This window comes from Caretta caretta, chromosome 6, assembly GCF_965140235.1.
Source record: "Caretta caretta isolate rCarCar2 chromosome 6, rCarCar1.hap1, whole genome shotgun sequence".
Classification (NCBI taxonomy): Eukaryota; Metazoa; Chordata; order Testudines; family Cheloniidae; genus Caretta; species Caretta caretta.
In genome coordinates, this window is record NC_134211.1 from 33,527,503 (window position 1) to 33,552,026 (window position 24,524).

General features: G+C 40.8%; 1 protein-coding gene across 7 annotated transcripts in view; it reads right to left on the reverse strand.

Moving 5' to 3' along the window:
* SBF2 (SET binding factor 2) overlaps positions 1-24,524 on the reverse strand; it is a 571,331-nt gene that overhangs the window by 188,761 nt on the left and 358,046 nt on the right. For all 7 annotated transcript variants that reach the window (XM_075129406.1, XM_048852731.2, XM_048852730.2 and 4 more), the window contains 3 exons: positions 14,903-15,107; positions 12,818-12,927; positions 10,679-10,828 (listed from right to left, as the gene is read on the reverse strand). In XM_075129406.1, the coding sequence (XP_074985507.1) occupies positions 10,679-10,828; positions 12,818-12,927; positions 14,903-15,107 (465 nt within the window). The remainder of the gene's footprint in view (positions 1-10,678; positions 10,829-12,817; positions 12,928-14,902; positions 15,108-24,524) is intronic.

Sequence of the window (24,524 nt, forward strand, 5' to 3'; positions counted from 1 at the left end):
AGAACTGCTGCCTAGCCATTCGGTCCCTAGTCTGTAGCTGTGCATTGGGTTCTTCCGTCCTAAGTGCAGGACCCTGCACTTATCCTTATTGAACCTCATCAGATTTCTTTTGGCCCAATTCTCCAATTTGTCTCGGTCCTTCTGTATCCTATCCCTCCCCTCCAGCGTATCTACCACTCCTCCCAGTTTAGTATCATCCGCAAATTTGCTGAGAGTGCAATCCACACCATCCTCCAGATCATTTATGAAGATATTGAACAAAAGCGGCCCCAGGACCGACCCTTGGGGCACTCCACTTGATACTGGCTGCCAACTAGACATGGAGCCATTGATCACTACCCGTTGAGCCCGACAATCTAGCCAGCTTTCTACCCACCTTATAGTGCATTCATCCAGCCCATACTTCCTTAACTTGCTGACAAGAATACTGTGGGAGACCGTGTCAAAAGCTTTGCTAAAGTCAAGAAACAATACATCCACTGCTTTCCCTTCATCCACAGAACCAGTAATCTCATCATAAAATACAGCGAGATGAGATGAGATGGTCAAGTTCAGGATCCTGACATAAGGACGAGAGGAAAGCAGCAGAATACAGACCCTGGACTTCAGAAAAGCAGACTTTGATTCCCTCAGGGAACTGATGGGCAAGATCCCCTGGGAGAATAACATGAGGGGGAAAGGAGTCTAGGAGAGCTGGCTGTATTTTAAACAATCCTTATGAAGGTTACAGGGACAAACCATCCCGATGTGTAAAAAGAATTGTAAATATGGCAGGCGACCAGCTTGGCTTAACAGTGAAATCCTTGCTGATCTTAAACACAAAAAAGAGGCTTACAAGAAGTGGAAGATTGGACAAATGACCAGGGATGAGTATATAAATATTGCTTGGGCATATAGGAATGAAATCAGGAAGGCTAAATCACACCTGGAGTTGCAGCTAGCGAGGGATGTTAAGAGTAACAAGAAGGGTTTCTTCAGGTATGTTGGCAATAAGAAGAAAGCCAAGGAAAGTGTGGGCCCCTTACTGAATGAGGGAGGCAACCTAGTGACAGAGGATGTGGAAAAAGCTAATGTACTCAATGCTTTTTTTGCCTCTGTCTTCAGGAACAAGGTCAGCTCCCAGACTACTGCACTGGGCAGCACAGCATGGGGAGGAGGTGACCAGCCCTCTGTGAAGGAAGAAGTGGTTCGGGACTATTTAGAAAAGCTGGATGAGCAGAAGTCCATGGGGCTGGATGTGATGCATCCGAGAGTGCTAAAGGAATTGGCAGATGTGATTGCAGAGCCATTGGCCATTATCTTTGAAAACTCATGGTGATCGGGGGAAGTCCCGGAAGACTGGAAAAAGGCTAAAGTAGTGCCAATCTTTAAAAAAGGGAAGGAGGAGGATCCTGGGAACTACAGGCCGGTCAGCCTCACCTCAGTCCCTGGAAAAATCATGGAGCATGTCCTCAAGGAATCAATTCTGAAGCACTTGCATGAGAGGAAAGTGATCAGAAACAGCCAGCAAGGGAAGGTCATGCCTGACTAATCTAATCGACTTCTATGATGAGATAACTGGTTCTGTGGATGAAGGGAAAGCAGTGGACATGTTATTCCTCGACTTTAGCAAAGCTTTTGACATGGTCTCCCACAGTATTCTTGTCAGCAAGTTGAAGAAGTATGGATGGATGCACTACAAGGTGGGTAGAAAGTTGGCTAGATTGTCGGGCTCAACGGGTAGTGATCAATGGCTCCATGTCTAGTTGGCAGCCGGTATCCAGCGGAGTGCCCCAAAGGTCGGTCCTGGGGCTGGTTTTATTCAATATCTTCATTAATGATCTGGAGGATGATGTGGATTGCACCCTCAGCAAGTTTGCGGATGACACTAAACTGGGAGGAGTGGTAGATACGCTGGAGGGGAGGGATAGGATACAGAGGGACCTAGACAAACTGGAGGATTGGGCCAAAAGAAATCTGATGAGGTTCAACGAGGACAAGTGCAGAGTCCTGCACTTAGGATGGAAGAATCCAATGCACCGCTACAGACTTGGGACTGAATGGCTCGGCACCAGTTCTGCAGAAAAGGATCTAGGGATGACAGTGGACGAGAAGCTGGATATGAGTCAACAGTGTGCCGTTGTTGCCAAGAAGGCCAATGGCATTTTGGGATGTATAAGTAGAGGCATTGCCAGCAGACGTGATCGTTCCCCTCTATTCGACATTGGTGAGGCCTCATCTGGAGTAGTGTGTCCAGTTTTGGGCCCCACACTACAAGAAGGATGTGGATAAATTGGAGAGAGTCCAGCGAAGGGCAACAAAAATGATTAGGGGTCTGGAACACATGACTTATGAGGAGAGGCTGAGGGAGCTGGGATTGTTTAGCCTGCAGAAGAGAAGAATGAGGGGGGATTTGATAGCTGCTTTCAACTACCTGAAAGGGGGTTCGAAAGAGGATGGCTCTAGACTGTTCTCAATGGTAGCAGATGACAGAACGAGGAGTAATGGTCTCAAGTTGCAGTGGGGGAGATTTAGGTTGGATATTCGGAAAAACTTTTTCACTAGGAGGGTGGTGAAACACTGGAATGCGTTACTTAGGGAGGTGGTGGAATCCCCTTTCTTGGAAGTTTTTAAGGTCAGGCTTGACAAAGCCCTGGCTGGGATGATTTAGTTGGGATTGATCCTGCTCTGGGCAGGGGGTTGGACTAGATGGCCTCCAGAGGTCCCTTCCTACTCTGTTATTCTATGATTCTATTATACTTGAATTGCAGGATGACTGTAAAAAAAATGCACCTGCGTGGTGGACAAGCTTTCACCCTTCCCTTCACAAATATTATGGAGCGGCTATAAGCATAGGAATATTGTCATGGGCCAGGTCCAGCTTCCCACAGAGGCAGCGCCAATGGGCTTTTAAATGGCCAGAAGCACTTGCTCAGCCTGTTGTTGAATCACTCCTTGCTGCTGTCAAGTTGCCCATATATGGCTTCATAAGCCACAGCATTAAGGGGTAGGCAGGGTCTCCCAGGATCACAATGGACATTTTGACTTTCCCGACAACGATCTTCTGATCCGGGAAGAAAGTCTCTGATTGCAGCTTGCTGAATAGGCTAGTGTTCCGAAAGATGCGTGCATCATGCACCTTTCCAGACCAGCCTGCATTAATGTCTGTGAAATGCTCATGGTGATCCACAAGCACCAGGAGAACCATAGATAAATAACCCTTGTGATTAATGTACTTGGTGGCTAGGTGGTCTGGTGCCAGAATTGGAATATGCATGCCATCAATCGCCCCTCTGCAATTAGGCAAGCCCACTTGTGCAAAGCCATCTACAGTGTCACGCACGTTGCCCAGAATCACGGTCTTTCAGAGAAGGATGAAATTAATGGCCCTGCAGACTTCTGTCAACACGAGTCCAACAGTAGACTTTCCCACTCTGAACTGGTTAGTGACCGATCGGTAGCAGTCTGGAGTAGCCACCTTCCACTGTGCAATCACCATGCGCTTCTCCAACGGCAGAGCAGCTCTCATTCTCGTGTCCTCGAACCGCAAGGCTGAGGTGAGCTCATCACACAGTCCCATGAATGTGGCTTTCCTCATCCAAAAGTTCTGCAACCACAGCTCATCATCCCAGACCACCACTCAGTGCTTGTTTCCCGAGCCCAAAAGCAGCGTTCCACTGTGGTCAGCACCTCCGTGAATGACACAAGCGATCTCGTGTCGTAGCTACTAAGCATGGCGAGATCAATGTCGTACTCCTCTTGTCTTTGTAGTTTAAGGAATAACTCCACTGCCACTCGTGACGTGTTAGTCAGAGCGAGCAGCATACTCTGGATCCATTCCTGAAGCCCGAAGAGGCAGGGCGCGGAGTACACAAACCGTTGAAAGATGGTGTCAAATGCGGATGGAAGCACAGGGGTTGCTGGGATGCGAAGCAACGCATCACGGGGCATTGGGACAGGACCCAGGAGGCCCCACGACCCCCTCCGCCATCCCACAACTCTTAGTGGCAGAAGAGGAAGAGATGCTCTGTGGCTCCCAGAGTGCACAGCTCTGAATACTGCTGCAAGTGCCGCAAATGTGAACATGCTATTGCACAGGCAGCTGACAGTGTGAACACACAACACGGTTTCCCTTCATCGCTCTATGAGTGGCGCTGTAACACCCGGCACTGTAACTCTTACAGTGTAGACATGCCCTTAGTAACAATACTGTAAAGCAACCTCAACTTACTACCAATCTACTATCAGAACAGATGAACAGTTAATCAGAAATAGCTAAGCAAGAAATAAAAAGGCATGGAATGAGGAGACCCATTTATGTTACAACATAAGCAGATGTGAACTTACCAGTCCAATTTGTAAAGAAAACAAATTGCAAAGAAATTATGAAAGAATTCAACAAAGTCTAATTGTCTAGAGAGTAAAATAAATAACAAAGAAAAATGCATAAACTAACCATAACTTTCAAAACCTAAAATTTAACAAACAGAAGAATGTGAAGTGCCTTGTTCTGAAATAAACTCCATAAGATAGCCAAGAACTAGTAATGGGAATTAAATCAATTTGTAAAATATAACAAAAGGCCCACTCCTACCATCTTTTGTATGCAAAACTTCCACTGACTTCAGTGAGAATGTGTGAAATGACTGCAAGCCTTTTACAACTTTACAGTGCTTCACAAACATTAACAAAGTAAACCTCACAACTCACCTAGTACTAGGTAAGTATAGTTTCCCCATATTACAGTTGGTGAAAACACTCAGAGAGATAAGTGACCGTTCCTCAGGGATTCAGAGTGTGTAAACTGAAAAGCCAGGTTTAAAATTGAGACGTTCCTGCCTCTCAAACCTCTGCTTAGTCCATTAGACCATACTGCTTTGTTAAGAGTGCCTTATTAATGAAGTTGGAGTTGCAGTCTTTTGATGACACTTCATTTTAAAAATATTTTTAGACAGTCTCTTATTGTAGGTATATATGGAGCAGGGGTGGGCAAACTATGGGCCCGCAGGCCGGATCCAAAGCCCTGAAGGGCCATCCTCAGAGGTTTTTAAGGCCCGTCTTGACAAAGCCCTGGATGGGATGATTTAGTTGGTGTTGGTCCTGCTTTGAGTAGGGGTTGGACTAGATGACCCCCTGAGGTTTCTGCCAAACCTAATATTCTATGAAGTTATGAGATTTTGCTATATGGTTGTTATTGAAATGTTGAGAGCTTGGGAAACACTCACTGGTAGCTCTCCAGTGACAATAAAGATGGTGTGGGTGTGTTAAGCGAACATCATGAGCCATTGACAATCAGGGGAATTGTAAACAAGAGATTTACAATTCTGTAAGAGACAGCTGAGCACCACAAAATGGGGATTGCTCAGTGCTGTGACTCAGCATGGCTCACCAGGACATACCTGGGCCATTATCTTTCCTGGGACATGAATTGAAAGTATAAAATAAGGGAGAGTGGCATCATGAGTCCACCTCTCTCCTCCTCCACCTACGCTGAAGGCAACAAGAACGCTGGAAAGACAACGATTTTGAACTAAAAAGACTGGTCCCAGGCTGAAAAGGAAATTCAGCCTTTGTATTAAGAACTGTAACCTGCCTGCAATATCCAGCGGGGTGAGAAAAGCTGTTTGATTCAAATCTTGCTTAGTCTGAAAGTTTAGGATTTAAAATGCATGTTTACTTTTTATTTTCTTAGGTAACTATCTCTGATCTTTATGCCTATCACAAATAAACACTTAAAATCTATCTTTCTGTAGTTAATAAACTTGTTTTACTGTTTTATCCTTACCAGTGAGTTTGTCTAACTTGCTTGGGGAATCTACTCAAATTACAAAGGCTGGTAAGCATGTTGACTATCCTTTGACGAAGTGACAAACTAATTAATGAGCTTGCATTGTTCAAGAGATGATCTTGAGTGACGATGTTTCCCTGTGTATGATTCATGAGTGGCTTAGAAAGCATTCATGTAACTAAGCTGGGTGTGTCCCTGCATGATGTTGACTGAATGACCACAGCATCTTGAGAGGTTTGCTGCTTGTCACTAGCAAAGCATCTTGGAGGAGTGTTAAGGGGGCACAGTGATCCCACAGTTCAATGTTGTACCACGGGGAATCCCATCATAGATGCAACTATAAATGCTTTGGTGAGAAATCACTTTATACATCTTGATTTTATAGCTCCTTTGTATAAAGGAGTGTAACATGTCCTCTTAAAAAGTTATCCTTTCCACCCATTAGCTGATAAAGGAAATCTGCTAAACATCACAATATACATTAAGAAGAAAAAAAATGTTCCAAAATCCAAGATGGGTGGACAAAGGGACACACACTTAAATTATGAATCACTATTATTTATTGTTTGTGTTAGCATAGCACTTACAAGTCCTAGTCATGGACCAGGATGCCACTTTGCTAAGTGTTGTACAAACACAAAGCAAAAAGATTGTCCCTACCCCAAAGATGTCTTCAGCTTGAAAAAAAAAACAGTGATGTTTTTCCACATGTGGAGCAACAAATGCTATCAATTATATCTCTAACTAACTGTATAATGCCTGGAAAAGAATCAGAAAATCTTGCAAATTGGCCAAGCTTGCTACTAAAATGGATGTGCTCACTTCAGTGATAAAGTGTGGTTACTTACAATACAGTAAGTGTGGTTCTTCAAATGGTGGATCCTAGTCTACCTCTTGTTTTGAGGATTTGAGGAGAGGGCATTTACCACAACACTGTTTCTCTAGTCTCTTCTGACTATTAAGCCCTTCTCCAAGGACTCAAAAAGGCCATGCATCTTAATCCTCGCCTTGCTGATAGAATATCATAGCTCCAAACTAAGACAGCCTACAAATACTGTCAAACTTTTGTCACCATGTTATTCTTGGATAAGAAAATTTTATGAAACCTTTACAGTATTTTAGAAATTAGTTCAGAAAACTTCAGAAAAAATTTTACATTCAAAGGCTGCACCTAAATGCCTAGTATTTAACATCTACAGACTACATAGGATGAGCGCAAAAAATAAATAAATTGGTATTGGGTGACTCCAATCAGAAAAGGTTTAAGAATGCTATTAAAATCTGCAAGGTAGCTTCAAATGCTATTTCTCCAGAAGGCCAAACACATAAAAAAAAAGTCTTAGCATAAAACAGTGTGTGCATAAAATAATTTCACTATTTACACAGTATGCCTTTTTAAAAAACCTGCTAATTTAGTAGGTGCCCCTTGGAGCACTAACAATTTGTTTTGGTCAGTTCTGGACAGTTTTACTAGTTTTGTTTTTATTTCTATAACAGCCATAAATAACTGGAGCAGGAATATTTCTGAAGGGCCAAACTCACGTCCCCAGCGCAAAAGCTGCGTAAATGAATGTTACAAGGGGGATATACAGGGAGATGTGGGAGGAAAAGGAATCCTTCATAACCCAGAGATAGGGCATGAATCAGTTTTGTAGCCAGTTTGTGGCTGCTGCTGAAGATTCTGAGTCGTAGTGGAGGTCAGAGCACACTATGTGCCTTCTAAAGAGATCACTGACCCAGATCATTTGCATGGTTTGTCAGTCCACTGGCCACACCTTTGCCCTTTCCTCAGCCAGGAACTTGAGGTACGGATTCTCCTAGGCAACATTCTACATCCTGTCCCCCTCATGAAGCAGAACTGTGGTGGATTTGCCTGAGAACATATCTGCATGAGGCTAGGACAGAGGTGGGCAAACTATGGCCCAGGGGCTGCATCCACCCCTCCAGATGTTTTAATGAGGCCCTCATGCTCCCGCCGGGGAGCGTGGTAGGGGGCTTGTCCCACTCCACGTAGCTCCTGGAAGCAGCGGCATGTTCCCCATCCAGCTCCTACTAGTGGGGGCAGCCAGGGGGCTCCACATGCTGACCCTGCCCCAAGCGCCGCCCCTGCAGCTCCCATTGGCCAGGAAATGCGGCCAATAGGAGCTGCAGGGGCTGCACTTGCGGACGGGTCAGCACGCAGAGCTGCCTGGCCACGCCTCTGCGTAAGAGTGGGGGACATGCCGCTGCTTCTGGGAGCTGCTTGAGGTAAGCGCCGCCTAGAGCCTGCACCCTGACCCCCTCCTATACCCTAACCCCCTGCCCCAGCCCTGAGCCCCCTCCAAACCCCTCAGTCGCAGCATGGAGCACCCTCCTGCACTCCCAACCCCTCATCCCCAGCCCCACCCCAGAGCCCACACCTCCAGCTGAATCCCTCATCCCCTCCCACACCCCAACCCCCAATTTCGTGAGCATTCATGGCCTGCCATACTATTTCCATACCCAGATGTGACCGTTGGACCAAAAAGTTTGTCCACCCCTGCGCTAGGATGTTTAAAAAACCTTTATTTAATAAACAATGGGTGTTCTTACCGCTCTTATGGTAGTTTTAATAAAGTCAGCATTACAGAAAAACAATTCAACAAGTAATTATTTATACAAAATCTTATGTAAAACATGAATAAGCACAGTCCTATACACCTACCTGTCATTTGATCAGACATCACCTCATAACTGCTTAAACAACCTCAATCTCTTCACATTTGGAAAAAGTCATATTTCTCAAACGCAGCTATTTTCATGTAATTACTTCCATATTCCAATAGAATGGAACTATTTAGACAGGTTTATGAGCTGATCTCGCTTTTGAGTGACAGACAAATGCACAGGAGGAGGGCTGTGTGTTTTGCCAACCACTTTTCATTGCGTTGGATAAAAACTGCTTGATAAAGGAAATAAACAACCTCAATGTGGTAATTATACTCTATCTTATGCATACTGGAAAAAAACCTTGCCATCTTAAGTACAGGAAACAGAACAGCTCCAGGTTAGGGAAAGCAATAATAATTATTTAATTAATTATTGATAAAATCACTGTTATCTAGATTTGGTTCATTTTGAACAATACTGCTTTTCTAAACTAACATTACAGATATTTGGACACACGGCCATGGAACTTTCAGTGCTTTAAAAATGTTCAGACTGTTAACTTAGACCCTGAAAAGCACACAGTTCTAAGAAGAAATATAAATATTAATAAATCCCATGTTGACCATAAATAAAAAATTCAAAGCTAGGCTTTCACCTTTGGGTCTATTTGGAACATTCAATATCAGCATGAGTCTGAGATGTGGTGAGTTTTTACTATGAAAAATACAGTGCATCATATAGTCATACACAGATCATATTCAAAAAATCAAAATACACATCTATGGCTATTTAAATTTATTATAAATTGAAGGTAAAAGCCGTACTATTTTTAGTGTAACAAATTATATACAACATTACAGAATGGTATCATACCCTAAATTATGGGGCTGTCTCCTTTGTTTTCTTTTAAACTGCTCGACAATACAGATGCTATAATGATCTTTCTGGATTTCTTCTCATTATGTACAATATACACCATATACACTATAAAAAGTTAATATTAAAACACTGAGAAACATTTTTAAAACAACTAGCCAGATGAATTAAAATTAGCAAATTTGCTTGCCCCTTTGTTTTAAGAATGGAAACCCGTAAAGAGCTGATATTCAAAGATCTTTCTTTTACATTTTGCAATGTAATTCTTAGAACTTTAATGATTTAAAGGAAAAAAGGTTAGAGATACAAATTACCCACAGCAAACATTATCACACTCTAAAAATGTAAAATATTTTAAACATATTCATATGTTAGGCTGAAACCCTACCGACTTTTAGATCAGACCTACAATTTCTGACAAGTACATGCCAGTGCATAGGCAGACTAAATAGTTCAAATGAAGGCCAAAATGATCTACATATATTTTATTTTATTTTACTTTAGTTTGGCTGGAATAGGCTGGTCAGACTTTGGCTACGGAATACTTTAAAAAAATATCATTAGAATTATCTCAAAAGCAAGGTATAAATAGCTGTAGGGAGCACCTCCAACACTAAAATCTCACCACTGACAAGCATGAATACCAGTCTCCCAATCGCTTTTACTAGTTAACTGAAACCAAATTAAAGCTGTCATCTTTATAATGGAGTCAAAATTTTCTCTCTCGCCAATAAGTAAATTTTTGCTATGTAACACACAATATCATTAATTAGATAAAATAAACTGTTGTTGTTAAAATTGTCTTTGGCAAGTGAGACAAGTGAATCCATTTCTGTACTGATGGTCTATAGTGAAAGGGAACTCTCTAACTGATACTGAACCGATCAACTGGCACCACTCACTTGATAATGGATGGTCTATGCTTTTGTCCATACTGATGGCACTTCTCAGAACCACTGGATTTCACCATGCAAAATGTCAGTAAAGAATACTCAAGCTTAGGTTCTCAACAGAAATAGCATCAAATAGACAGATCCTGAGCTTCAAATCAATTGAAACACTTTTAAAAGGCAATTTCTTTAAGGATGGCAATATGCTTAATGGAATAATTAATATTTTTCAAAAGAAAACAAAAAATTGAACAGCATACGACAGTATGAATGGAAAGGAGATTTAACACTATGGACTACTTTCCAAATACTAAATAGATGTAGTTGGCCAGAGCACTGTGGATCTTGGCTTGTTATCTTTTCAACTCTACAGGTCTCAGAAGTCTATGGACAGGTAACACTTGTTAAATCTACTATCGTGCATTGCCACCTGATCAAACCCTATTTTGTTTCACCAATGCTGTTTTAAAATAACCAGGGAGGGATGGGAAAGGAGGCCAAAAGAAGCATAAAATACCTGTAAGGTACAGTTCATCATCCGCACTATGTAATCAAACTGCTGGTGGTCCAGTATTGCCCGATTTTGCTGAACATGCAGGCTTAGCTCCTGTGTCAGGCACTGTCGAGCTGCCTTTCCTTTTAGTGCCCTCAACGCAGCGGGCAGAGTCTGCAGACAAGAAATCCTAACCTCATTAAAATGATCTGAAATGCCACTGAAATACTGGCTGTCATTAATTCTTTGTCAAGAATAAGAATAGCAAATAAGAACAGTAAATTAAATGCCCAAATGAATCCAGAGCCAGAACATCAAATTCTCATGATAACTGGTTTTATGCTAAACCAGGCATTGACTTTCAAGCTCTGATTGCTCTTTTTATATACACCAATAATAAACTGCAGAAATTTTCTGCTAAATCCCAAAGTGGGAAAAAATGAATACAGATAAGTAACAAAACAAATATGAAATCAGTCAGAAGATTATTGTGCATGAGAGTGAGGGCTCTCTGTCCCTCTGGTAGAGCAGAACATATGATGGGCTAGGTCCTGAGAATCTGTCCTGATATATAGTGAGTTATAAAGTTTTTCAGCATGAGTCTGGGATGGACATATTATTCACAAGCAGTGGAGCCACTAGTATGTTATAAGAAGAAAAGGAGGACTTGTGGCACCTTAGAGACTAACAAATTTATTTGAGCATAAGCTTTCGTGAGCTACACTTCCTCGGATGTAGATCATCCCAAACAAGTCCCAATAAAATCTTTATACCATGCCATGATGCATTCTAAATAAACTACATATTTTATGGAAAAACTATTTTAAAAATACTTAGAAAAATTATTACGAATGTTATTGGGATTCCTTCATACCCCTCCACTACTAAAGTCAAGTGACTTAGTTACATGAACTCATCTATCACTAAGATGAACTCATCTTAGTTACATGAACTCATCTATACATGAACTCATCTCCAACGAGAGCAAATTTATAGTTAAATTTTAGAAATCTCTACAAATTTCCTAAAATAACTTTTCCAGACATAATAACTACAAATTCACTTCTAATATGTCATTTTACAGCCTTGATGAGTTCTGACATCATTAATCTACGTTCCTATTTCAGGATTGAATACTGTCTGGCATGAACCACTGATCTGTGAAATTTGAAAGGCAACTTCCACCAAATCTAATGAGTGGGGGAGAAATAACATTTCTGGTTCAACTTTTCCTACTCCCTTTAAATGCAGCCATTTGAAGTTGCTTAGAGGTTTGGAGTGTTCGAAATAGTCTCAAAACAGGTGGATTTGTGGTCACAATGCAAGTGAGACAAAGACACTTAAGAATTCATTTTATCACATGGATTTCACCACTATATATGTAGTAAAACTGAAAAAAATAGTAGAATTAAAGCTCTAATTTGTTTTCTGGATCAAGGTGACAATCCACTTGGCTTTCTGTCCTGAGCTTTTTGTTGTAAAAAATAAATGAATGATATGCTGTTGAATTTATAGTTGTAAAATTCCATGGATAGAATCCACAAAAGCTGGCCACATCTGAAAGGCAGAAGTAATAAAACTATCAAGGATAACAATTGTGGCAAGTTACTAGTGGATTTTACTAAAAATGAGTCAGTCAAATAGTTAAGCATGTCTTGTGTTCTACACATTGCACTAAATTCTGTTATCACTTTTAAAACAAACAAGAATTAACTTAACTGAAAAGTTCAATAGAGCACCTGTTGGCAAACAATGAGATTAAATGACTATGCCTATATTTTGTTCACATGCCTCACAACTGGAAAATTAGGCTGAAACTCTCAATGATCTTTTTTGTAAATCCATATGGAAAATAATATGTGATGAATAATCTCTGGATGGTTAGCCAAAAATTGAACGAGCATACTGAACATTAAAAACAGGTCTTCAGAGGGAGCAATTGCACACTACCATATGGTACTGTATTTAGACCCCTTGGTGGTTATACTGCTTACCATTATCACTCATTTAAATGACTGAACAGATAATGAACATTAAAAAATATGACAAGAAACGTGACAGGGTTTGTGAGGAGGTCAGTCAGTCAGTCACTTACCATGTGCTAGTTTAACTTGTAGGCAGTAAATGCTTATTTAGGAGAGTTAACTTTTTTATTATTATTACCTTTTCAGTCTCCAAAATTTTATTTTCAAATATGAATGAGATGCAGTTTCTAACAACTTCCAGCCTCTGTGCACTGTTGAAAACTGTATTGGTCTTTTCCATTATGGAAACTAACAAAGAAAGAGAAGTACACACAGATGAGAAACAGTTTCTCTGTAAAAGCCACAAATAGTAATTAGACAGTACTTTTAGAAAAATCCTAACATGGCTTCAAGTCTAAATTTTATTTTGCTTAGTTGTTTGTCATTATTAGGCTTATATGAGAAGGAATTTACAAACTGTTAAGTAGCCTTTAAAAACAAGTTATTGCTCAGTCTTGCTTTTCTTCAGTTACCCGTATGCAGAACAGCCTGCAGCTGGTTTGCTGGTGGCTGTGCTCTGAATTTTAAATGGAGTATTTATTTGCTTGTCTGTTTCATATAGACGACCAGACTCCAACCTGTAAAACTAAATTAATGGTATTAACATACTAATTGAGTTTGGATTTCAAGATCACTATCCTAACCAATATGGCATGAAAAAAGTGAATTCCATGACCCTGTCATTTATTTTCATTTTTACTGTACAGGGATGGAAATCACCGAGTTACATGAGTACAACTGTTTAATTATTTCAACTTATACGTCTTTTTAAAAAATTTCTGCCCTTCCTGACTCCTCGTCTTAATCTCTCTTCTTTGGTTTGTCCACATACACAGATTCATGCTGGAGGTGCTACCAGGCCAGTTGATAATAAATTTGTGTAGAACCTTTCCTTGGCTCCATCTCACAATGCTAACCATACTTTTTTTTTTTTTTTTTTACACTCACCAAACTCAGTATGACAGAAACACTTCAAATTTCTGTTTGTAATTTCACTTTCCTAAAGTTATACTCTCTCTGACAACCTCTTTGTTATGCAGATTTGCATCTTTGTTTTGCCTTGCTGCAAAAGTGTACAACCATATCTGTTATCTCCCCTAAGTTTTAAATCCAACAAACTGCAATGGCTAATTAAAACAGGTCTTATTTTTTAGTCTGCTGTAGGTTAAGCAACTGCATAGTTCCATATTTGCCTGGTTTTTAAAAAAACAGAACGATTTATTAAATAAATTGATAGTTCACTATCTATTACTTCTGTCATCATGTACACTGAAACAAGTGTAAGCAGACACTCAAGTCTTGCATGAAACCTGATGTATTGCATCCTTCTACTAAAACAAAGGGGGTAATTCATCATTTTCACATGAGGATTCTTACACTCAAATATGTGCAAATCAATGAACCCTGACAAATTTCAGATTTTTCTGTTGACAGTCCAATGAACATTGTGTATATTGTGCTAAGAACCACCCTTTTAAATAAACTGATTAAATAATATATGGTTCCTTAAAGTAGAGGAACCTAGAGCTGTTTCAAAGAATTTACAAAACTGGATCCTCCATAACAAAAATCCTCAGAAGAATCAAGTACTTAAAGGATCTTATGACTTGAAAAGCAAGTTTACAACTCAGTTCTCCTATCTAGACTAGGATTTGCTGAATTCTAGAGATTATTTGATAGAAGATCTAGCGTTCTCTTGCTCTCTCTCTTTCCCTCCACCTTCCCCCCATCAAAAATAGAGAGAACGCCACGGATGTGAGAGCAGAATATACCCTCCACATTCCCCCCCCCCCATATATACACATAAAATGAGCTACTATGTGTGCTGACATAGCCAACATGAGGAAGGGGAATTAATATTAAAAAGGTGTACACTGGAAAATCTACAGTTCAATCAGATAAAGGCAAGTTCCTCATTTCTTTGGTAAACTTTTTATCTGCATTTGTTCTGAGAAAGTTTATAATACCTAGCTCTTATAAAAAAGGTATTGAAATGGAACATGGATTTTACATAAATTCTGAAACCAACCCACTATATAAGTGCTGAATTGGGAACAACAAATTTGATATATTAATGATATGTTCAATTCATTACGATAAGAATTCCCTTCTTGCCTTCCCCCATCTCTCAGGTAAACACCCCATTAAAACACGTTTTAATTAAAGTAGATGTTTCCACGCATGCTAATATGGCAAATATATGGCAGATAACAATGCAACATACCAACAGGCGGACCAGGAGGAACCACGCACTTTTTTTCTACCCGAGCAGCAGGTGGTACACTTTGGTTCTTAGCCAGGCCTTCTTGAATTAGTTCCTGAACCCGGCTGTCATTAATTTTGGGGAAAGGAAGGATATGAACTCGTAAATGGGATCCCTCAGTGGGCCGTGGAACTTTCTGGAATGCCATGTGAGGATTTGGATTCTCCTACAACCAAAAACCATAACATCTTATATTAAAATGGTTATTTTATATTAACACTTCATATAGAAGCAGCACAATATCTTGGAACACAGACAAATAAAGAGTAATCACTGAGTGGTCAACTCAATAGGTGAAGTTGGCAGGTGCTTCCTGCTACTGAAAAAGGCCTTAGTCTTTGTAACAGCACCAGAACATTTTAGCATTACAATAATCTTTGCACAATCACAAAAAATTCTTCTACATTTTGCAGGCATTGAATGTTTGCTTGTTGAAAAATCGTTAAGCCCAATTTCATGGACAATTTGTGTGTCCTTTATGCTTCAAGAATAAAAACTCTACATACTCAAAATGACACAGTAATGTTATGTTCCAAATTCTCATCAATCCAATCCCCTTAACTGTAACTTTTCCAACTTCACTTTTATAATTTTAAAGGATTTTATGAACTGTTTAATTCCTGGGTAAGCTCATATGATGTTGAAACAACAGAGAAATGTCACAGTATGCTCCTCAGCCACACAATTTACAAAAGAATTCTGTTGGCATTCAAAGCAACTCAGAGGAGAAAGCGAGAAAATGGAAATGATTGCTTAAATTAAGCCAGATAAACTTAATTTAGTGCATAACTGACACTTAGATGGTAGGTAACTGAAACAGCCTACCATTTCACTACTGGAAGGGTTAGAGGAGTGGTGTGATACACAGTCATTTCACTATGTTGAGTAGCTGAAATACATAAATGTCTCCAGGCACACAGACAACATAATAATGAACACAAAATAAGAATTTAATAGAGTAGCTTCTTAGTCATAGAGTAAGACTGCACAAAACCTTGTTCTATCTGTATTAATTACAAGATACATAATTTTTGGAAGGAATTCAATTAGAATTTCATCCTCGGTATAAGTTTCAGGTTTCCTCTGCCCTCTTGCAGCACAACAGAGCAGTGATAGCATACTGAATCTTTCTGGAAATCCAAGGGATTTTCTGTTTGTCCAATCAAGTCTACATCATTATACCAAGAGCAAATGAAAGTGTTAAGTGATCTTCTGCATGACTAGTTATGTATATGTGGTGTATAATGGATTTCCCTCCTCTGAGCAAGATAAGAACAAGTGTACTCCTTGCACAGTCGGAGAACACTTCAATCTCTCTGGTCATGCAATCAAAGACATGAAGGTCGCTATCTTAAAACAAAAAAACGTCAAATCCAGACTCCAGCGAGAAACTGCTGAATTGGAATTCATTTGCAAATTGGATACTATTAATTTAGGCTTAAATAGAGACTGGGAGTGGCTAAGTCATTATGCAAGGTAGCCTATTTCCCCTTGTTTTTTCCTACCCTCCGCCCCTCCCAGACGTTCTGGTTAAACTTGGATTTAAACTTGGAGAGTGGTCAGTTTGGATGAGCTATTGCCAGCAGGAGAGCAAGTCTGTGTGTGTGTGTCCCCGGGAAAAAAAAAGGGGGGGGGGGGAGAAAGCCTGGATTTGTGCTGGACATGGCCCACCTTGATTACCATGCACATTGTAGGGAGAGTGGTCACTTTGGATGAGCTATTACCAGCAGGATAGTGAGTTTGTGTGTGTGTTTTTTGGAGGGCGGTGAGGGGGTAAGAGAACCTGGATTTGTGCAGGAAATGGCCCACCTTGATTATCATGCACATTGTGTAGAGAGTTGTCACTTTGGATGGGCTATTACCAGCAGGAGAGTGAGTTTGGGGGTGGAGGGTGAGAAAACCTGGATTTGTGCTGGAAATGGCCCAACTTGATGATCACTTTAGATAAGCTATTATCAGCAGGACAGTGGGGTGGGAGGAGGTATTGTTTCATGATCTCTGTGTGTATATAAAGTCTGCTGCAGTTTCCACGGTATGCATCCGATGAAGTGAGCTGTAGCTCACGAAAGCTCATGCTCAAATAAATTGGTTAGTCTCTAAGGTGCCACAAGTACTCCTTTTCTTTTGGCGAATACAGACTAACACAGCTGTTACTCTGAAACCTGTCATTATGCAAGGCACTGCATTTAGCTGTATGGAGTGGAAATCTATCAACTGCATGAAAAAACTTGTACAGATACAGACAGACATCATCTTCCTTTCCAAATGCAAACAGATGGACATCGTACCAAAGGGACTGAAGGTAAAAAATCCATTACAATCTACATACCACACAGACTATGCTGACAGCTTGTGCCACACGCTCTCAAAGAAACTGCGGAATCACCTGATCAACATCCTCTACAGCAAACAGGGAAAGATTAAGAATGAGCTCTCAAAAATGGATATTCTCATAAAAAACCAACCTTTCACACAAACTTCCTCGTGGCTGGATTTTACTAAAACTAGACAAGCCATTTACAACGCACACGTTGCTTCTCTACAAAAGAAAAAGGACACTAAACTTTCTAAACTACTACATGCTACAAGGGGCCACAGCAATGGTTCCCTCAACCCACCTAGCAATATTGTTAACCTATCCAACCATACTCTCAGCCCAGCAGAAGCAGCTGTCCTATCTCGGGGCCTCTCCTTCTGCCCCTCCACCCCCACGAACATGATACAGTTCTGTGGTGACCTAGAATCCTATTTTCGACGTCTCTGACTCAAGGAATATTTCCAAAATACCTCTGAACAACATACTAATCCACAGAGGCCTCCCTCCCTACCAACACTACAGAAAGAAGGATTCTAGGTGGACTCCTCCTGAAGGTCGAAACAGCAGACTGGACTTCTACATAGAGTGCTTCCGCTGACGTGCACGGGCTGAAATTGTGGAAAAGCAGCATCACTTGCACATAACCTCAGCCATGCGGAACGCCATCCACAGCCTCAGAAACAACTCTGACATCATAATCAAAAAGGCTGACAAAGGAGGTGCTGTTGTCATCATGAATAGGTCGGAATATGAACAAGAGGCTGCTCGGCAGCTCTCCAACACCATTACCCTATGATCCCACTCAGGGTTACCAAAAGCAACTACAGCATTTGCTCAAGAAACTCCCTGAAAAAGCACAAGATCAAATCCGCACAGACACACCCCTGGAACCCCGACCTGCGATATTCTATCTACTACCCAAGATCCATAAACCTGGAAATCCTGGGCGCCCCACCATCTCAGGCATTGGCACCCTGACAGCAGGATGGTCTGGCTATGTAGACTCCCTCCTCAGGCCCTATGCTACCAGCACTCCCAGCTACCTTTGAGACACCACTGACTTCCTGAGGAAACTTCAATCCATCGGTGATCTTCCTGATAACACCATCCTGGCCACTATGGATGTAGAAGCCCTCTACACCAACATTCCACACGAAGATGGACTACAAGCCGTCAAGAACACTATCCCCGATAATGTCACGGCTAACCTGGTGGCTGAACTTTGTGACTTTGTCCTTACCCATAACTATTTTACATTTGGGGACAATGTATACCTTCAGATCAGCGGCACTGCTATGGGTACCCGCATGGCCCCACAGTATGCCAACATTTTTATGGCTGATTTAGAACAACGCTTCCTCAGCTCTCGTCCCCTAAAGCCCCTACTCTACTTGCGCTATATTGATGACATCTTCATCATCTGGATCCATGGAAAAGAAGCCCTTGAGGAATTCCACCATGATTTCAACAACTTCCATCCCACCATCAACCTCACCCTGGTCCAGTCCACACAAGAGATCCACTTCCTGGACACAAAAGTGCTAATAAACAATGGTCACATAAACACCACCCTATACTGGAAACCTACTGACCGCTATTCCTACCTACATGCCTCCGGCTTTCACCCTGACCACACCACACGATCCATCGTCTACAGCCAAGCTCTGCGATACAACCGCATTTGCTCCAACCCCTCAGACAGAGACAAACACCTACAAGATCTCTGTCAAGCTTTCTTACAACTACAATACCCACCTGCGGAAGTGAAGAAACAGATTGATAGAGCCAGAAGAGTTCCCAGAAGTTACCTACTAAAGGACAGGCCTAACAAAGAAAATAACAGAACGCAACTAGCCGTCACCTGCAGCCCCCAACTAAAACCCCTCCAACGCATTATTAAGGATCTACAACCTATCCTGAAGGATGACCCAACACTCTCACAAATCTTGGGAGACAGGCCAGTCCTTGCTAACAGACAGCCCCGCAACCTGAAGCAAATACTCACCAACAACCACATACCACACAACAGAACCACTAACCCAGGAACTTATCCTTGCAACAAAGCCCGTTGCCAACTGTGCCCACATATCTATTCAGGGGACACCATCACAGGGCCTAATAACATCAGCCACACTATCAGAGGCTCGTTCACCTGCACATCCACCAATGTGATATATGCCATCATGTGCCAGCAATGCCCCTCTACCATGTACATTGGTCAAACTGGACAGTCTCTACGTAAAAGAATAAATGGACACAAATCAGATGTCAAGAATTATAACATTCATAAACCAGTCGGAGAACACTTCAATCTCTCTGTTCACGCAATCACAGACATGAAGGTCGCTATCTTAAAACAAAATAACTTCAAATCCAGACTCCAGCGAGAAACTGCTGAATTGGAATTCATTTGCAAATTGGATATTATTAATTTAGGCTTAAATAGAGACTGGGAGTGGCTAAGTCATTATGCAAGGTAGCCTATTTCCCCTTGTTTTTTCCTACCCCCCCCCCCCCCCGACGTTCTGGTTAAACTTGGATTTAAACTTGGAGAGTGGTCAGTTTGGATGAGCTATTGCCAGCAGGAGAGCAAGTCTGTGTGTGTGTCCCCGGGAAAAAAAAAAGGGGGGGGTGAGAAAGCCTGGATTTGTGCTGGACATGGCCCACCTTGATTACCATGCACATTGTAGGGAGAGTGGTCACTTTGGATGAGCTATTACCAGCAGGATAGTGAGTTTGTGTGTGTGTTTTTTGGAGGGCGGTGAGGGGGTGAGAGAACCTGGATTTGTGCAGGAAATGGCCCACCTTGATTATCATGCACATTGTGTAGAGAGTTGTCACGTTGGATGGGCTATTACCAGCAGGAGAGTGAGTTTGTGTGTGAAGGGGTGGAGGGTGAGAAAACCTGGATTTGTGCTGGAAATGGCCCAACTTGATGATCACTTTAGATAAGCTATTATCAGCAGGACAGTGGGGTGGGAGGAGGTATTGTTTCATGATCTCTGTGTGTATATAAAGTCTGCTGCAGTTTCCACGGTATGCATCCGATGAAGTGAGCTGTAGCTCACGAAAGCTCATGCTCAAATAAATTGGTTAGCCTCTAAGGTGCCACAAGTACTCCTTTTCTTTTTGTAGAGTAGTGTCTGTGGCAGACAATATATAAATTAGAGAGTTAGAAAGGGGAGTGCTTTAGGAACATCAATATGAAGACTTTGATAAGAGAGTTCTTTTGGTCTATGGTACAAAACTATCTGGTTTCTGACCATTATGTTGCAGCGACTGGATTTTCCTTGCTTCTTTCATGCCCAGGTCTTGCAGAGTTTCTCTATACAGTCAGGAGAAGGAGTATTTCAAGAGCACAATATATAAATATAAAATTTACATAGTGAAAATGCAGTTTTGTGTAACACACTTCACCAGGTTTCCATCAGTGGGCATGTCTCTGGAGCTACTAAACTCTTATCTGCAGAGAAGCTCAATATGGCTCTACAGCTCACTGTATGCATTAGACACAACTTGAAGGAGATGGACAAAAAATCAACTAGAAGAAAAGAAGGGCCAAAACCACAGTAGCAAAACAGATATGTAACAGGGAATTGGGACATAGGGTCTTTGAATCAGAGAAATGGAAAAGTTTAGAGGTCATCTTGTATGCAGTATAATTGTAGCCATATGAGTCGCAGCATATTAGAGACACAAGGTGAGTGAGGTAATATTTTTTATTGGACTATTTTGGACAATCTTGTCTCTCTCACCAACAGAAGTTGGTCCAATAAAAGATATTATCTCACCCACCTTGTCTCTCTAGAGGTCATCTTGTCTATTCAATGGAAATTAACGTAGTATGGTTCCCTAAAGAATATTTTCCAAGGTTTTTGCTTTTTTCAGTTTTAAATAACTCAAGAGATTAGGACTTTCATTACGTCCTTTCGGAAGGCTATTTCACAGTGTAACAGCTATTACCATTAACAAATATTTTGTGATATTCACCCTAAATTTTCCTCTCCTCATATTTTTACATTACTCTTATAGTTACTTATTTAACCATTTTTTGCTTACAAAAGTGCCTGAAGTTTCTAAGCATTGTACAAAGTGTTAAGAAGACATTTGTACTGTTGCAAAACTATGGGATTCCCATCACTAAAATCAACCTTAATTAAGCAAAAGCATGGAAGAAGAGAGAGAGGCCTTACATCATGCCTTAAAAATGTACAGACCCTAGTTCTGATGGGGGAGAAACCAAATTCTACATACTAAGAATGTCCTGGGGAGAGAGACTATCTCCCTTATGCCTCCAATATAGATATGGCAAAGAACCTTAAAATCTCTCTAGGCTGAAATCAGACTTGGATTGTGATTTTTACCACTGGAGCTCTCATCTTCATCCCAGATGGTTCATCTTTTGCAGATAATTTGGATATAAAAACCATCTTTGAGGATGACATATAGGGAGAGAACTCTGAGGATACTGATAGGCATGGACATCAGCTGTAACATATTTACACTTAGAAAACTAGATAGTACCATCAGGTCATTCAATCTTCCTGAGTAGACCAGTAAAATAAGTCTTCTCCCATGATAGGGGCAAAAGTATGTTTTACTGTCAAACAGAAGAAGTTGATTGGACCATATCAGGACACTTTTCAACCTTCTAAAAACTCAGTTCAAAACCAATATCTAAAGAATATGCCACCTATACGGATAGAGCCCCAATCTGGATGGGAAAGGCAAATATCAGACATATGATCTTGAGTCAACCCAGTACAGCTATTGTCTGCATGGATGCCAAAATCATTTAAAACAGTTAGCCGGGGTAGGTCCATGAAACTAAGTGAAACAAAAGCTATGCAGTACAACATGGTGACCTTGACCACCTCCTCTGCACCTCACTAACCAATTACTCTCTGAGCCTTGGTATTTACAAATATCAGTAAATGTCTACCACACAATCTATAAGGAAAGCTTAAAAAAACTAGGTGTGAGAAAAGAAGACTATAGGGGGACAGCCTTCAAATGTGTTAAGGACTGTTAATAAAGAGGACAGTGATCAATTATTCTTCAAGTCCACTGAAGGTAGGACAATCTGCAGCAAGGGAGATTTATGTTCGATATTAGGAAAAACTTTCTAACTATAAGAATAGTTAAATTCTGGAATAGGTAACACCAAGGGAGATTATGTAATCTCCATTGCTACAGGTTTTTAAGAACAGGTTGGACAAACAATTGTCAGGGATGAACTAGGTATACTCCTTCCTGCATAAGCATGTAGGGATGGACTAAAAGACTTCTCAAGGTTGCTTCCAGCCCTACATTTCTAGGATTGCATATGCCTCATGCCTTAGCGGTCACCAAGTCAAAGTCCTAGAAAAGACATCATGTGTCAACTCCTTTTGAAACAGAGAGGATAAAGAGTACCAAGACCAATGACAGCCCTTCAACCAATGGACTGTGATGAAATTAAAATTATTTTAAAGCATAAGCTATAAAGTAATTAATTTAATTAGAAAAACATGCTTCAAAACAATATTATTTCAAAATTGTGTTAGAGCTTTTTATGGAACACTGCAACTTAAAAATAAAACGTCTACAGTTCTTAATCCTAAAAACCTTTTAAGTTTTTCCCACCCTTGATCTGAAATGCTTTGATCTAAGTATTATTTGTCAAGCAAAACTAGTTTCAAGTATAACAAATTCATTCTCTCCATCTGAAGAAAATGGAAATTGGCCTAATCTTTAAACATTAATTTGGATACTATGTATGGTCCTTAAAGCAGCTCAGCTGAAACATCACTGGGGCTCAAGTGATTTTATTTTTATACAAAATGTATCTAAATCTTCCCTCAGTTTTATAAGCAACACTTGTAGGGATGGTGATATGATATTAAGAAAAATTTGGTGAAACTAAGATTTGCAACCCTGGCTCAATGCAAATGTTAATATTTTTGTATTAATAGTTTTTGCCTGGGTAAAAAGCCTTGTACTAATATAAATGCATTTAGACTGATGTGGAGCATTATGTATAGCTGCGAAGATTTCTGAATATACTCAATCCCTGAAAAGAATTTTAAATTATTCAGGAATGCTGGACTCAGAAAAGGTAGTTAAAGACATGCCAATTCACATCCATTCATATTTCATTCACCATTCTGTTGTCTTTATTACTTACTTTTCAGTCCAGAAAACCCATTTGCCCCCCACCGCAAATTGTAAGGAAGAGATCGTTTCTGAGTAAAAAAGAAAAACCTGTGCAACTTTATGTTCAGAACAGGGCAGAACATTGATTTATCTGTTCCATTAGAATGATCTCTACATTAGCTGCTATGTAATCAGTATATAATCAGTATGAGGCTGGCCTCAGTCTCAACACTTATGTGCTGTGCTGCAGCGGAATCATGTACTAGGCTTCTATAACTGCTCTGTCTACTCAGGATATCTGGTTGGTTGCTGTAGCTCTGTAGGCTGTCTTGGGATCTCTCCGTACCACTATCAGTGCTGTCTCTTACATGCAGACTTGTGTGTTCTGCCTCTGGAGTGAGGTTTCTACTCTTAGTAAATGTAGCAGAACCCTACTTTTTTCAGGAAGACTTCTCCCATGGTTGGTATTAATAGCATTGTATCAGGTGCTGTGCAAACACAAAGAGCTTGAGGTTTACATATAAGACAAGAGAGAACTGGTGGATACACCAAACAAACATGGGAGCACAAGGTAGCAACAAGACAATATTACTGAGAAAGAGAAGAGCAGTCAAAATGTACCAGTTGCCTAATTACTAACAAATTCTTTGTATGCATCACAGCAGAGGAGAATTTTAAGATGGGATATGAAAGAGGGCAATGAGCTGACTTTATGAGTGTTTCAGAGGAGCTCCTTCCATGCATGGGGGAGCAGAAGAGAGAGTGTAAAATGCTTGTTTTAAAATTTAAGAAATTGGCAACGAAGGCTGGAATCATTAGCAGAACAGAGATGGGAACCGATATCTCGATAGTGTACACAAAATAACTGGTGATACGGGGAATAAGCCATGAAGGACTTAAGAATGAAAATGACTACTCTGTGTTTCATACGGTGGAAAAGGGGGAGCCATTGTAGGGATGCAAGAGAGGTGTGGAATGGTTGAAGTGATGAACCATGAAAATGAAGTTTACAGCTGCGTTTTAAATGGATACAAACTGTACAAAATTGCATTTCTCATGGTCAGAGATGACAATGTTGCAGTCGTCAAGATGAGAAATGTGGAGGATCTGGAGAGAGATTCAGCTACGTGG